The sequence below is a fragment of the Coccinella septempunctata genome, chromosome 8 (assembly GCF_907165205.1).
Source record: "Coccinella septempunctata chromosome 8, icCocSept1.1, whole genome shotgun sequence".
Taxonomy (NCBI): Eukaryota; Metazoa; Arthropoda; class Insecta; order Coleoptera; family Coccinellidae; genus Coccinella; species Coccinella septempunctata.
In genome coordinates, this window is record NC_058196.1 from 2,190,556 (window position 1) to 2,206,069 (window position 15,514).

Consider the following 15,514-nt stretch of genomic DNA (forward strand, 5'->3'; position numbering starts at 1 on the left):
AAAATTAATTCCAACAATGACTCACAACTAACCGAAACTCGCGTAGGAGCCCTGATCAGCTGATTCATATCAAATGAAAGAAAAATATTTTCCAAACTTACAGACGAGCTTGCATTCAGATCCAACATATTGATATTAAAGTCACCCAAGCATACTATATTATCATATTCTGTAAAAGTATTACTTACGATATCCTCCAGATGGGAGAAAAACTGCTGTATATCTGACCTCGGGGGCCTATAAACAACACCAATAATATAAGATTGATTTTCGATGACAGCTTTAATCCATATATACTCAATGTAGTCACATAACCCAGAACACAAAATCGTACCCTCAATGCTATCCCTGAGATAGACACCCACTCCACCTCCTCGACGACCGTCTCTATTGTGCTCGAAGAATCTATAATCTCTCATACCAACAGAGTCAACCAAAACATCGTCGCTCAACCATGTCTCTGTAACAGCCACAATATCAAAATTCTGATGCAAAGTTTGATCTCGAAATGGTCCAAAATTCGCTACCAACGATCTCACATTTATATGAGCAATATGTATCTTCATCCCCTAGTTGCGATTCAACAAAAAAATAGAATAATAATAATATAGCTATAAGAAAGCATTTAAAAATAAATCAATAACAACTGTGAAAGATCAAAAGCCCATGAACCCCATACGTCCCGTCTATCATCAATTTCAACCTCTTCACAATGTGCAAAGAAATCTAATGAATGTAAAATTTAGGAAAGTAGTCAGCAACAACAACAAAAATAGCAATATAGCAATCATTAGAACTCAGCATCAAGTACATACAATCACGAATCCCCCACTGAAATAGGAATATCACCCTCCTTTTCAATACGACGAGAGTGTCCATCAATTCTACCATAAATGTTTCCATTGAGGCACCAAACATTTTTTCCACCGAGCTCCTTCACGGCAACTTTATAAAGCCTCAGTCTGAATTGAGTAAGATCTTCTTTCATAGTGACCCCAGTATTCTTCAAAAGTCTCCGTTGTTTTAGTAAACAAAGCCGTGTGTTTACGTTTCGAAACTGCATAAGAACAGCTGGCGGTCTACCGTCCTTATCACCTTTAGAAGAGACTCGGTGACAGATTTCAACATCAAAACTGTTTATTTCCACGTTCATTTTCTCAATGAAAATTTTTTGAATTCTTGAAAACAGATTTTCATCCTTTTCTTGTTTTAATCCGAATATACGGATGTTACGATTTCTGCAGTATTGTTCCTGGGCGTCGAGACTCCTTCTCAAATTGTTATTTTCATATCTTAACGACTCGACCTCAGCGTTTAGATTTCTGACATTATCCTCAATTTTCTTGTATCGATCATCAAATTTTTTCTCAATCTTCATTAAAAGAGACTCGATGAGTTTATTCTGGAATTCTTCACTGAGAACTGTGAGTTGGATTTGTTCCGACACATTCTTGCGGATTTCATCAAGGTCACCTCGAAGTAGAACCATTTTACTATTTCTGATCTGAATAATTTTTATATGTGTCGACGATGTAAGTGAAACTGTAGTTCATTCAAAAATCACTGACAGCAATTATTTACTTGAATTCTGCACAATAATTAATATTCTAAGGACTGTGAGGAAAACACGTCTTACTCGTTCGACATGTGTTGATATATGTATAACTCTACAGCTCCAAGACTGTACTGCCTTAGAAAGACCCACAAGCCTGGTATACATTTGAGACCTATAGTAAGTGCTATAGTAAGTGGAGTTGACTCTCCTTCATCAAATATAGCTCAATTCCTCCATGGTACATTGATTGGGGTAACCACACTATTCCAATACTCGATAAAAAGCTCTTTCGAGTTTGCGGAACTCAATTCAATTCAATTCAATTCAATTCAATTTATTCATCAAAAGGTATACAACCAAAATAAATATTGAACAATCTTGCAGGAATATGCAGCCTAAGCAAGCTTGTATGCTGTCATAACCTGCAACCACAAGTGATGAACCTTCTCCCTATAACCATATAATGCTTGTAAAATTTCTCAAAGATCCCTAAAACTAAGAAAAAGCAACACAAAGATAAATGACTAATTGAACGACATGTATATCCAAAACAAAATTACTCCAATAGGGTAGCTTCGAATCCATCAGAATTCAGAATCACACAATTTCGGAGCTGGTATTTAAAAACTCTGCTTTTTACATTTAGCGATGATGTCCTAAGTTCTTGGGGAAGGAGGTTATACAATTTGGGGCCATAATATGCCAGACTCCCCTGTAAGTGTTTTTTATGGAACCGAGGAACAACTAGATCCTTACGCAGAATCTGTCTGGTTTGAAACTCGTGGTGAACAAATTGTTTTTTCTTTTTGATCTGATATAACAATACTTCATAGATGTATAGCTGTTTCAAGCTCAATTGTCCAGATTCTATATAAAGTCTCTTAGTTCCAAACCTTCTACCAACTTTCAAGATTGTTTTAATTATGGCCTTATTGACAACATCAAGACAACCCATGTTATTCCTGTTCACACCACCCCACACTATAATGCCGTATCTCAATATTGACAATACAAGTGCCTCATAAACACGAAAACATTTTTCCCTGGATAGAACACTCCTGGTGTTATAAAATATGTAGAACAATTTCTTGAGTCGCCCGACAAGATAGGCAGCGTGTTCACCCCATCTGATCATGCTGATCAACGAGGACCCCTAAATACTTAATTGACATAGTTTTCTCTATTGTCGGGCAACAACATCCCAATCGGTCGCACCCATCCCCATGCAAACTTATAAACCGAAAGTCAGGCTGATCAGACGCCGTAAGTGAAAACGCTATAAATCTTGTTTTACTGGTGTTCAAACTCAACAAGCAGTGTGACAGCTATTCATAAATGAACTTCAATCCCCCCACTGCACTCTGATAAGCTTCCTCCCATGTGTCCCCTTTTAAGGTTATAACAGAATCATCTGCATAGGCCAAAATATCTAGATTTGAAACACGAAGCAGCCAATTAATAAAAACAAGAAAAAGGGTTGGACCCAATACAGTTCCCTGAGGAATACCAATATCAACCAGCAGTGGTTGACTCAATACATCTCGCATCTTGACGCACTGAAACCGGCCATCCAAAAAACTCTTAAATAACGTTAATGCAACACCCCTGATACCAGCATTCTCCAATCTGTCAAAAAGCAAACGATGGTCCACCGTATCGAAGGCCTTTGTTAAGTCCAAAAAAACAGAAAGGACTTTCTTATTCTTATCCATATTATGAATGACCCCACCAATGAGTTCTTGTATAGCATCTATGGTTGATATGTTTTCCCTAAAACCAAATTGTTTGTCACTCAGCATATCAGTTTTTTCAAGAAACGAGGTCAATCTTTTTTTAAGACATTTTTCGAATATTTTCGCGAAATTATTTATAATCGAGATTGGGCGGTAATTCGTCATTTGAGATCTATTACCAGACTTGAAAACACATTTTACATGCGACTGTTTCCATTCAGATGGTACTATACCATTCGAAAAGCATAAATTAATTTGTAAAGAAAAGCATTAAAATCGCAGAGCTTTCTTAAATATTATATTCGCGTTACCTGGAATGGCCGAACTGACACTTTATAAAAAATTTTGAAGTTTTTTCGAATTGTCATAATAAATAGATTCAGTTTAACAATTATATTGAAGAAGGTTGAATTAGAGGCTTTAAATGTTGTTTCCCTCTATTTTTGCAGGTTTGTTATATTGTGAGTTTTGTTACTGTTAATAAAGATTCCCTCTATTTTTGCAGAGAAACGCAATTGAGTCTCAATTCATTTTAAATAGGAACTTCATTATAAAACAACATTTTCTGCATCTATTCCACAAATCATGGATAAACTGAGATTTGATTTCACCGTAAAACCAACAGCGGATGGAAAATCAAACATTATATGTGTAACTTCAATAGCAACAACTGATGGAGAGGTTTTTGAATTACCAGATGAATACCAACCAGTTAATTTGCACCAGCAACTTATTAACACTCCAAACTATGTAAAAGTAAAAAAATCATTAACAAAAAGATATCAAAAAAGAAGAATATGGATAAAACTAACGGAAGATATATCGAAAAATTATTTGGATGAAGAGAAAAATGTACAGTTTGATGATATTTATTTGGAAGAGATCAAGGTAGAAACAAATACTGATAAATCTATCCCAACTGGCTCAGAAAAAATCTTGGAAAATTTGGTAGAGAAGTTAATCTACTATAAGCCAACACAATTTCAATCACAGAATTTAGGACAAGTTGCGAATGATTTCATGATAGAGAAATTCTTTGGCAGAAATTTGAATGCAAACCAATGGATTGAAAATTTCAATAAAGAATGTGAGCGTTTCCAAGTAAATGAGGACAAAAAGAAAATTAAAATTTTAAAACATTTCTTGCAATTTTCCGGAGCAGAGTGGTACAGCTGTATGATGATTAAATATTCGATAGAATCAGAATGGAATATATGGGAGAGAAATTTTTGTGATACCTTCGCGAACAAAGGATGGTCACCAGCCAGACATGCTTTAGCCTTCAAATATCAAGCAGGTTCATTGCTTGAGTATGCTTTGAAAAAAGAGAAATTATTATTAGAAGTGAGGAAGTCAATCGATACTGGGACACTTATAGACCTAATAGCGTTTGGTCTACCTAATTATGTTGCAGATAAAATTGATAGAGAAATTTTACGAGAAACTGAAGATCTTTATAATGAAATTGGAAAACTTGAACATTTGGTTGCAAAGAATAATAGTAATAAATACGACAAAAGAAAAACTATGAATCCTGAGGAAAAACCCAAACGAAATGATGAAAAAAAACCATGCCAAATTTGTATTAGTAAAGAAAAAGGTAAACGTTTTCATCTTGAGAAGAGTTGCTGGTTCAAAAAGGAAAACCATGGGGGAGTTTTGAAGACCGTGAATAACACTGCATTGGAGATTGAATTGAATGAAAAGAATCCAAAAAACTAGATGTGCCACCATTAATAAAGGTCAGGTTACTATTGAATGATATTCTTGAAGTTTTTGGAGTATATGATTCAGGTTCGAATGTATCGTTGATTAATGCAAAATTATTGAAGATACAGTCAACAAAAATTGCTAGTAACATACAGATAGTGAACTTGAGGACTATTAATGGTGATGGAAAAACAAAAGGTATAGTAACCCTTAAAATCAAAATCTTCAATATAGAAAAAATTATGGACATTTATGTAGTAGACAATGAAAATTTCAGTTATGATTTTTTAATTGGTTTGGATTGCATTAAAAATTTCAAATTAGTACAAGATCAAGACTTGAAGATCACACAATTTGAGGATCTGGAACAAAAGAATATGATCTTAAGAAACTTTGTTGAAAACAATTCTCTGAATTCAAAAATTTTAGATATTCCTAATGTACAAGGTGAAAAGAATGAAAAGAATTATTTTTCAAATTCTGATGAACATGAAAATGTGAATAGATATGAGATAAATTTCAATGAGCTTATAAATACAGATGAATTTGAGATAGTCGTGAATCATTTAGATATATACAAAGAATCTGAAATAAATAAATTGATAGAAAAATATAAATCAGTATTTGCGAAAGATAAATATGATGTTGGAGCTGTAAGATATTATGAAGCTCATATCGACCTAATGGTAGATAAATACTGTTACAAACGTCCATATAGATGTTCAAATGAAGACAGAAAAGAAATAGAGAATCAAGTATCAAAATTATTAGAAAAAAATTTGATTGAAGAATCTTATAGTCCATTTGCTGCTCCTGTAACTCTGGCTTATAAAAAAGAAGACGGCAGAAAAACAAGGTTATGTATAGATTTCAGAGAATTGAACAAAATTGTCGTTCCTCAATCACAACCCTTTCCTTTGATTGAGGATTTAATGATTAAAACAGTGAATTGTAAATATTTCTCTACTTTTGACGTTAATTCCGCATTCTGGTCAATTCCTTTAAAAATTCAAGATAGATATAAAACTGCATTTGTAACACAAGAAGGTCATTTTCAATGGACATGTCTGCCATTTGGATTGAGGACTGCTCCAGCTATTTTTCAAAGGATATTGAGTAACATTTTAAGAAAATACAAACTATGTGATTTTGCAGTTAATTTTATAGACGACATATTGATTTTTTCGAAAAGTTTTGAAGAACATTTATCACATCTATCGAGATTGTTGGAAGCAATTCATAGAGAAGGTTTCAGACTAAAATTTTCGAAATGTAATTTTGCGAATAATCATGCCAAATATTTAGGTCATATAATAGAAAAAAATTCAATTAGACCCCTGAAAGATAATTTAACAGCTGTGAAAAAATTTCCAATAAATGTTACAAAAAAAAAATATACGTCAATTCTTAGGAAAAATAAATTTTTACCATAAGTTTGTTCCAAAAAGTGCAGTCATTCTGGATCCATTACATAATTTATTGCGGAAAGATGCGAAATTTATATGGTCTAGAGAATGCCAAGAATCTTTCAATAAAATTAAATCATTGCTATGTTCTGAACCATTCCTGAAAATTTTCGATCCTGAATTACCAATAAGCATTTATACAGATGCTAGTATCAAAGGAGTGGGGGCGGTGCTGAAACAAGAAGATGAAAACGGGGACAGCAGACCGGTAGCTTATTTTTCAAAAAAATTAAATGAAGCGCAAAAAAAGAAGAAGGCAATATATCTAGAATGTCTAGCAATAAAAGAAGCTGTGAAATATTGGCAACATTGGCTGATGGGAAAAGAATTCGTAGTCTACTCAGATCATAAACCATTAGAAAATATGAATATTAAGGCTAGAACTGACAAGGAACTAGGAGATTTAATATATTATTTATCCCAATACAATTTAAAAATAAAATATAACCCAGGAAAATAAAATCAAGAAGCTGACTGTCTGAGTAGGAATCCAGTTTTAGAATCTTATGAAAATAATGACGATTTTTTAAAAGTAGTTAATTTGATAAACCTTGAAGATATTAAAAATGACCAAAACAACAATTTAAATTTAGAAAATGGAAGACTTATATTAGAAAATGGAATCTATTACAAACGGAATAAGAGAGGAAAAAAAATTATGCTGTCGTGAAATAAAACACCCCTTATCTGGAATCAATGGAAGAGCGGCTTTCCACTGAACAAGAGGTGATTATTTTTAAGATGTTAACTACACAAAATTGAAGGCCCCTTTAAAATTAAAATTAAAATTAATCAATCTTCAATATTAATCAACTACTGTATCAATCTTCTTGAGGTTTCCATCGATTAATAAAATCTTTCACAAATTATCAAACCCTATGCACTTCACAAATAAAATTTTTCAAATATCTCCCTATTTTGAAACTTGATTACTACCACCGCTTTTCAAATAAAATTCTGATCTAACTCACTGAACTAACTCTACACAATTTTCTCTAATATCTCCAAAGAAAAAAAAATCCTGTTGGCAACTGTACCTTTCACTTTTCACAAAATTCCTCTTAAAATGAACTAAAACCGACGAATTCTTAAATTATTCTTGACAATAAAATAACTCACAGTTCCTTCATCTGAAAGTCCTCCTCAAATTCATTGATGTAATCAAAACATCATATATTCTCTCGAAAACCCTTAATAAATCAACAACAAAAAAATCTTAAAACGCAATTCTACCAATACGTTTCACTTCTACGATGACGCCTAGCAAATTAGATTCAATTTAACTCGCTCCAAAAACAACTAAAACTTTGAAAATAAAAGAATTTAGTATTCCACCCCAGAAAAATCCACTAACATCATCCCACCGCTGTCACCAGTGAAATAAAACACCCCTTATCTGGAATCAATGGAAGAGCGGCTTTCCACTGAACAAGGGGTGATTATTTTTAAGATGTTAACTACACAAAATTGAAGGCCCCTTTAAGGGCAAAAATGGTGGATTCGGCCCGTCGCGCGAAGGACAGGTCTTTGATGTTTTTCTATATTTTCTGGGGAGAAAATTTAAATGAGACTCTGTTAAAATTTAACGAATAAATCTATTCCAGGTATTTGAATACAAGCACGTATTTGGTCGATAACGACCCAAAATAAAATCTCAATTTCTTTCGCACATACAAAATGCGCAAAGCAATAATCATTAAAATTTCGCCAACAAAATCTTGGATTAAAATTCTCTTTTCTTCAATTGCACAACAACAATAAAAATATAATCAAAAATCACATGAATTTTAGAGGAGCTTTCAGGACTCTGGACAAACAAAAATTGGAACCTTCTACCTTTTTCTGCGACCAGCGACCGTCGTTCGCCTGGGGTTGCTGGTGAACTTTTCGATCACCAGACTTTCCTCGCACAGTACGGCGAATTCTTTACAGTCAACCGCACTTCCCGCACTTTTCCGTCGTCAACGATTAACACTCTTCGTTTCGACTCTATACGAAATTCCCAAAACTCTATATCCGTATATCTATACCACAAATAAAAAACAATGTTACGCCCTGAACTGACTTTAACCACGGTACTAATTCCCTTACACTATTCCCCGAATAGCTTGTACCCGTCTCCCTTTTTGACACCTAACTCCGAAAAATACTTCTACTCTCGGACTTCCAAATCTACCCTATTAGAATGCCGGATTCTACTTCCGTCTTCCCGACGTATATTTTCTTCGACCAACTTCCCACTGACTCCCTTCCCTTTTTTGGTTCCTTTTTATCATTCCCCTTCTTAGACCAAAAACCCAAATTTCCTCTCCACCTCTCGTGGGTGTATCCAGAATTATTCTACGACGCGCTAACCTTGCATTTTTCTGAACTAATTGAATTAGCCGGTTAAAACTCAAGAGCCTGCTAATTCTTACAACGCCGAATCAATTATCTTCGAATATTGAATTGATATATAAGCTCTTATGGGCGAGTTATTATCTAAACTAAACCGTTTTCCTTTTAACTTAAAATCAGCCTCAAGTCCGACATGAAACTCTACTTCTTCGATACTTATCTTCTTACTGGAAAAATATCATTCATACGCTTGTCATCGAAACCTTTATTTTCAATTATCTTGAACGTTGAGAGCCCGAGAAAGAATTTCCTAGCCCAATATTCTACCAGCATATATATCTCTTCAATATTCCTATTTATTACAATACTCCCCCCTTAAAAAAAGTTTTGGCATTGGATGCCATAACTTTTCCCTATTATGATGTGTCTATCCAAGGTCCATCATCTCCTAACCAAAAGGCTCTTATATCCAATACTAAATGTGCCAAGCGTTTAAGCATAATTCACAAGCAAAAAAAAAAAATTTCCTTTACAACTATGGAACTTATCTACTCAACATAAACAAAATCAATCAAAATCAGTATCATTGGAATGAAATAATGCAAAATGCAAAGTTCATTAATCAAGTTCTTGGAAAATGCATTATTCGTCTGCTACTTCACTTCTCCAGCATGGAGTCTTTTAGGTCCACTATTCGGATTTCAAATTCACTATCGCGAACATTTTCATTCAATCATAGACATCCTTGGAATCATATGGAAGAACTCTTCAGGTGGAAAAACCAAAAGTTACCTCAGGTGGAAAAAGTTTCTTCACACGAAACAACACTGTTAAACCCGTGCTAGTGTCCATTTCATGATCATCTGAGCATACACTCTTCTGTTCAGTTCAGAATTCTTGACGCGGCACATTACTTGGCACCTCGTTTACCGGCTATGTCTTTCAGTCCAGTGTAGTATCACTATGGGTAAAATGGACGTAACCCTGGAGATGGTTCTTCTTCAACGTTTTGGCATCGTGCTTTCGAAGTTGGATTTGCTCGCACTTACTCGCCCTTGGTAAAACTCTCTACTGAGTGATGTATTGGATTATTCGCAGTAGGTACACTAAGCTTACTCCATTGCTTCTTGATCTTCAAGGTATATGGTGGACAGTTTATGCCCCGTCGTCCCTTATCGAAGTCTCTTCTGGATACCTTCTACTCGCATCTCTCGAAGAACCTTCCTTCTAGGCTGAACCATCGTCGTTCTAATAATGACAATTACCATCTCAGGGTCATGAACTTCCAGGCTTATATAAGGACCGACATCGTCCCATTTGCCGCACTAGATTTCCGAAATTTCTAGTTGATTGGCGCAAACCTTTTCGAGTTCTTAAAGTTTATCAACATTGCCAATAAAATTGCCGTAATTTCCGGTCTATTAGCCGCACTTTGGTTCACTATCGTCGTCGCCACCTGGTAACTAAGGTCAACCACCATTCAGAGGTTATTCCACTGATGATGACCTGATGATTCATCTTCCTTCTAGTTGAAAACCTGCCCTGGTTTGTTTTCAAAGATTCCTTGGTTTTGATGAAAACCAAACCAACCTAATTACAAGAAATAACAACAACAAAAAAAAAACGCATGCAAAACATACAACAACGACTCATCTCCCATGAGCATGCAATACAGTAGTGGTGAAAACAATCATCATAAAAGACCTATCATAACTGTTTCAGCGAAACTTAAATCTTATCTTAAATGGCATGCAGAACGTTGTGCTCACATTGAAGGGCGACCACAACGCTTCCTCATAATCCTTTTCCGACCAGGATTATTTCTATCAGACACTTTATCTCTTTCCGATATATGTACTTCATTATTACTGAATATCATTAGTAAGCAAATCAAAATTACCCCCTCATCGTTAATTTAACTTACAACATGAATCTCCTAACAGAAACACATAGTACATTGCTTCTATGAAATCTATCCCCTCATAATGACTTTAGGTCCAGCTTAACTCAAAATACGTCTATTTTACAACATTTCTCCCAAAACTACCATTCTTGAAATAAAGCAAAGACCGCTGCCTAAATGATTTCAATCTGAATGAAAATAAACTTCTATATAATGACTTAGGGTTTCTCCGGAGATTACTCAGCCCTAGCGCCCATCTGACGCAAAAAAAACAAAAATTTAAGAAACCCTTCTTTATACCGGTCATAGCTCCCTCACTATGACTCATTATTACCGGACCTACTTGTTATTCTACCTATAATCTGTGGACTGGGAAAGGTCGATTATTCCTTTTTCAGGACTGTCAGCCAAAATGTCCTGCCACTACCCAAAAAAACGGACCCTATTCAGGTTGTGGCTCTCCGGGTCAGTGAGAGCCCCTGGAATCTGCGAAAGGGCAGGAGTCGATTCAACTCTCCTGACAGGTCAATCTTACATATTTTCCTGGCGCTACCCTATAACTGTACTCTGACTCCTATCCAATTAGGTTACTCCACATATTAGTGGAACGCCTTATCAGGGTAGACCTCCTTGCAATCCTTTCTGGTTCTACCCTGTCTTCATCACTGCTCTCTAATTCCATGTCTGAATTATGTGTCTGATATCCCTGTGGTACCAACATAGGATGAAACCTCTTAGTTTTCCCCATTTCCGCATCTGTCTCACAGATGTCCCTAAATCCTTCGTCTCTTCCTAGCAGATCTCCTTCGGAGCACTTTTGCCGAACCTTAGCGACATAAGGTTTCAGCCTATTTACTTCGACAATTCGTTCCTCCCAACCTCCACATTTTCGTATCCTACAGGTTACCGAATCAAAGACTTCAATTATCCTGTACGGCCCTAACCAGTTTTTACCCAATTTTTCAGATACCTCTTTTAAGTATACCAGGTCCCTTAACTCAAATTTTGCCATCCGACATTCCTCTGCATCGATGTCCCATGACACCCGTTTAGTCGACTTCGACCCCCTGGGTCTATTCTCACCTTGATACCCCTCTTCATTCCTGTATAAACTTGAACTGCTTATTTCATTAAACCTTTGTGTGTCCCCTTTTCCCTGTTTCTTGTTATCATCTCTCGGTTTCTTCCTAGTATCACGATTACTATTTTTTGATTTCTTTCGAATTTCTTCAACAGCTCCTATCATGAAACTCGTTTGTGTACTGTGATTCACAACTCCTACTTTAGCCTTCGAAATCTGTTCTTCGCGCTGTTCCATAGCGATTTCCCTTTCGACGCTATTCTCCTTAATTTCCTTCTTAACCGCGCTATACCTTTCCCTTATCGGAATTTCTACCAACGACTCTAGGTTCGCCGATCCGTCACCACCCATGTGACCTACCCCTGCTAGGTGCGGATTCTCTAAGTTATCAATCATCTCTCTCGATAATAACTTGAAAATTTGTCCTCTAATTGTTATGAAAGGGCCATGAACATAATCGATATGCACCTGGTTAGCATGCATAAAATCTCTTCCCAAAATCACCTGAACATCCCCTAATGTGGAATTATCACACACCACGGCCCTCCAGGCCGTCCCCCATGATCCATTTTCGGGTCCTATGGCCACCTCGGCCACACCCCATGTTCTCAAAAGTTGCCCTGTTATACTCGTCAACTGATAATTGTCAATTTCTTCACAATCTATATCCTCCTTCGATACCAACCCCCTTCCTATCAGCGTCACTGCGGCCCCCGTATCTACCATACAATAACTAATAATACCATTTACCCTCAGCTTTACAACATTAGGTATATCTCCCGACGTTCGACCATATATACCTGGTACCACTATTCTAAAATTGTTAATACCCTTCCGTATATTCTCCTCGACCTGATACAGTTTCTTTACATGTCCGTCGACCTGTAAAACTGGATTTTGCCCATCCTCCTTTGAATTTTCCAATAGAAAACTAGACGGCGATCGCGACTGCTTCGAAATCGCGCCGGTAGAAATGTTAATTCCTGATAATTGAAGTGTTTCCCTATTGCTGGAATACCTTGTATCCCTATCCCCGCTCATACGTCGCCCACCAGGTGTACTTACTTCCTCTCTCCTCCATGACCCATTTCCAAAATTCTGTCTTTGTTCTCGTCTTTCAAACGAATTTTTCTTGAGACAGTCCCTTGCCCAATGTCCCTGTTGATTACAGTTATAACACGATCCTTGTGTCCGTTGTCCCATTTTCCTGCTATTCCGGCATTCCCTCGCAAAATGTCCCGTTTGGCCGCAAGAAAAGCACTTTCTTCCGTTACTTTTCTCTGGGTTTCCCTGACCTCGCCAGGTACTTTTACATTCCTTCGCCGAATGTCCCTCCTTTTCGCACAATTGACACACCGTTCCAGTGTCAACTGTTGATATCCTCATATTTGTTAACCTCCCCTGCAACATCCTATTGGTTGTTTCCTGCAACCGCACTAATTCTTCGGCCTTTTCCAAATCCAAATCCTTTTCCTTCAACAATAAAATTCCGGTTTCTTTCATGACATCCTTCCTGAGACCAATTTTGAATTGATTTAAAATTAAATCCTTATTTTTCTTCCGTATTCCAGGTTCCTCCTCTTTCTTTGCTCCGGCCAGATCCTCGATCAACAAATTAGCCCCTATTGTGCGCAATCTAGTACAAAACGAGGACACATCCTCGTCCTCTCTTTGGAAACAACGACTTAGGTTCCATTGGTATTCGCCCGGCAATCTATCTATAGTGAATTTTTGTATGAATCTATTTTTTAAATCAGTATAAGTTAAAGAATTGAAGGTAGGATCCGATTTGAAAAAATTGTGGGCATCACCCACAAGCTTAAGTTTTAGTAAGATGAGGGTATCTTCCTCACTCCAATCATCTAATTTTGCGCGTAATTCTAATTTATCAAAATATCTATTCACATCTTTACCGGAAAACCCATCAAGAGTGGTCGCGATCATCCCCAACGAATACATGAAAGGGAGTTGCACAGAACTTTTTGCCGCCACACTAGGGGTGGTGTTACTAGCACTAGCCGCCGGCAACATTTTCGAAACCCAACCTCAATAAAAATTAAATTTGAAAACTATCTTTAAATTCCGCAAAGATATTGAAAATCAAGTTTCCCTTTTTCGAAATCAAAATATGCTGCGCACACCCGATATAATTAGTCAAACTCTACACACCAAATAATCTCACTATTCAAGAAAAACCTTCAATGCAAACGTCCTAAAAAAAATATAATATCAAAAAAAATATCCTGACCGTAACTAATATCTCGAAAAATTAATAGCGCCCTGAAAAAAAACTTTATATCTCAACAGAAAATAATATTCAATAAACAATTCCTGAGAAAAAAAAATCCTGCAACCCTATCTTGTCCTAAATTCCGAATTATTCTGTAAATCAAATCAATTAGAAAAATTAAATCAAACCGACTTAAAATTCCAAATTATCCCGACGTTCACTTGATTTTAAACAATTAAATTAAAATAACCAAAATTCCGAAGTATTCTAACGTCCAAATTGGAAAAATGAAAATATTTAATTGAAAGGATTTCACTCTTAATTCCGTGTTCAACTTCTGACAAAACAACACAAAAAATAATTCTTAATTTTCCATATTCGCGTTAACTAAATTGATCATAATTTCGCAAAAGGTTTTTGAAAGAAACAAACTAATTTGCGACTCCGCTTTCTGTTACAAAAATAACCGATCAATCAACTTTTTTTATTCTATTTGATACTCAACAAAAAAAATTTTCGAAATATTCACTTCAAAACAATCAAACTACTTCAAATTCAAAATTTTCAATACCACACAGTAATATACAAATATCCTGAAAAAAAAATATATCTTTCACCATCAGCCAAGAATGCACCCTCAACCAATAAAATTCTCGCGAAAAATTAATCAATCTTCAATATTAATCAACTACTGTATCAATCTTCTTGAGGTTTCCATCGATTAATAAAATCTTTCACAAATTATCAAACCCTATGCTCTTCACAAATAAAATTTTTCAAATATCTCCCGATTTTGAAACTTGATTACTACCACCGCTTTTCAAATAAAATTCTGATCTAACTCACTGAACTAACTCTACACAATTTTCTCTAATATCTCCAAAGAAAAAAAAATCCTGTTGGCAACTGTACCTTTCACTTTTCACAAAATTCCTCTTAAAATGAACTAAAACCGACGAATTCTTAAATTATTCTTGACAATAAAATAACTCACAGTTCCTTCATCTGAAAGTCCTCCTCAAATTCATTGATGTAATCAAAACATCATATATTCTCTCGAAAACCCTTAATAAATCAACAACAAAAAAATCTTAAAACGCAATTCTACCAATACGTTTCACTTCTACGATGACGCCTAGCAAATTAGATTCAATTTAACTCGCTCCAAAAACAACTAAAACTTTGAAAATAAAAGAATTTAGTATTCCACCCCAGAAAAATCCACTAACATCATCCCACCGCTGTCACCAGTGAAATAAAACACCCCTTATCTGGAATCAATGGAAGAGCGGCTTTCCACTGAACAAGGGGTGATTATTTTTAAGATGTTAACTACACAAAATTGAAGGGCCCCTTTAAGGGCAAAAATGGTGGATTCGGCCCGTCGCGCGAAGGACAGGTCTTTGATGTTTTTCTATATTTTCTGGGGAGAAAATTTAAATGAGACTCTGTTAAAATTTAACGAATAAATCTATTCCAGGTATTTGAATACAAGCACG

The 15,514-nt window shown here is 35.7% G+C and overlaps 1 protein-coding gene across 1 annotated transcript; it reads right to left on the reverse strand.

Moving 5' to 3' along the window:
• Nucleotides 1–317: 317 nt before the first annotated feature.
• Nucleotides 318–1,489, reverse strand: LOC123318829. Its single transcript, XM_044905577.1, has 2 exons — nt 816–1,489; nt 318–460 (listed from the first exon to the last, which is right to left on the reverse strand). The coding sequence occupies exon 1, from the start codon at nt 1,487–1,489 to the stop codon at nt 818–820; it is 672 nt and encodes a 223-aa protein (XP_044761512.1). The 3' UTR covers nt 318–460; nt 816–817.
• Between the last annotated feature and the right edge of the window lie 14,025 nt (nt 1,490–15,514).

Coding starts and splice junctions, on each gene's coding strand:
- LOC123318829 (XM_044905577.1), bottom strand. CDS start 1,489: ATGGTTCTACTTCGAGGTGACCTTGATGAAATCCGCAAGAATGTGTCG.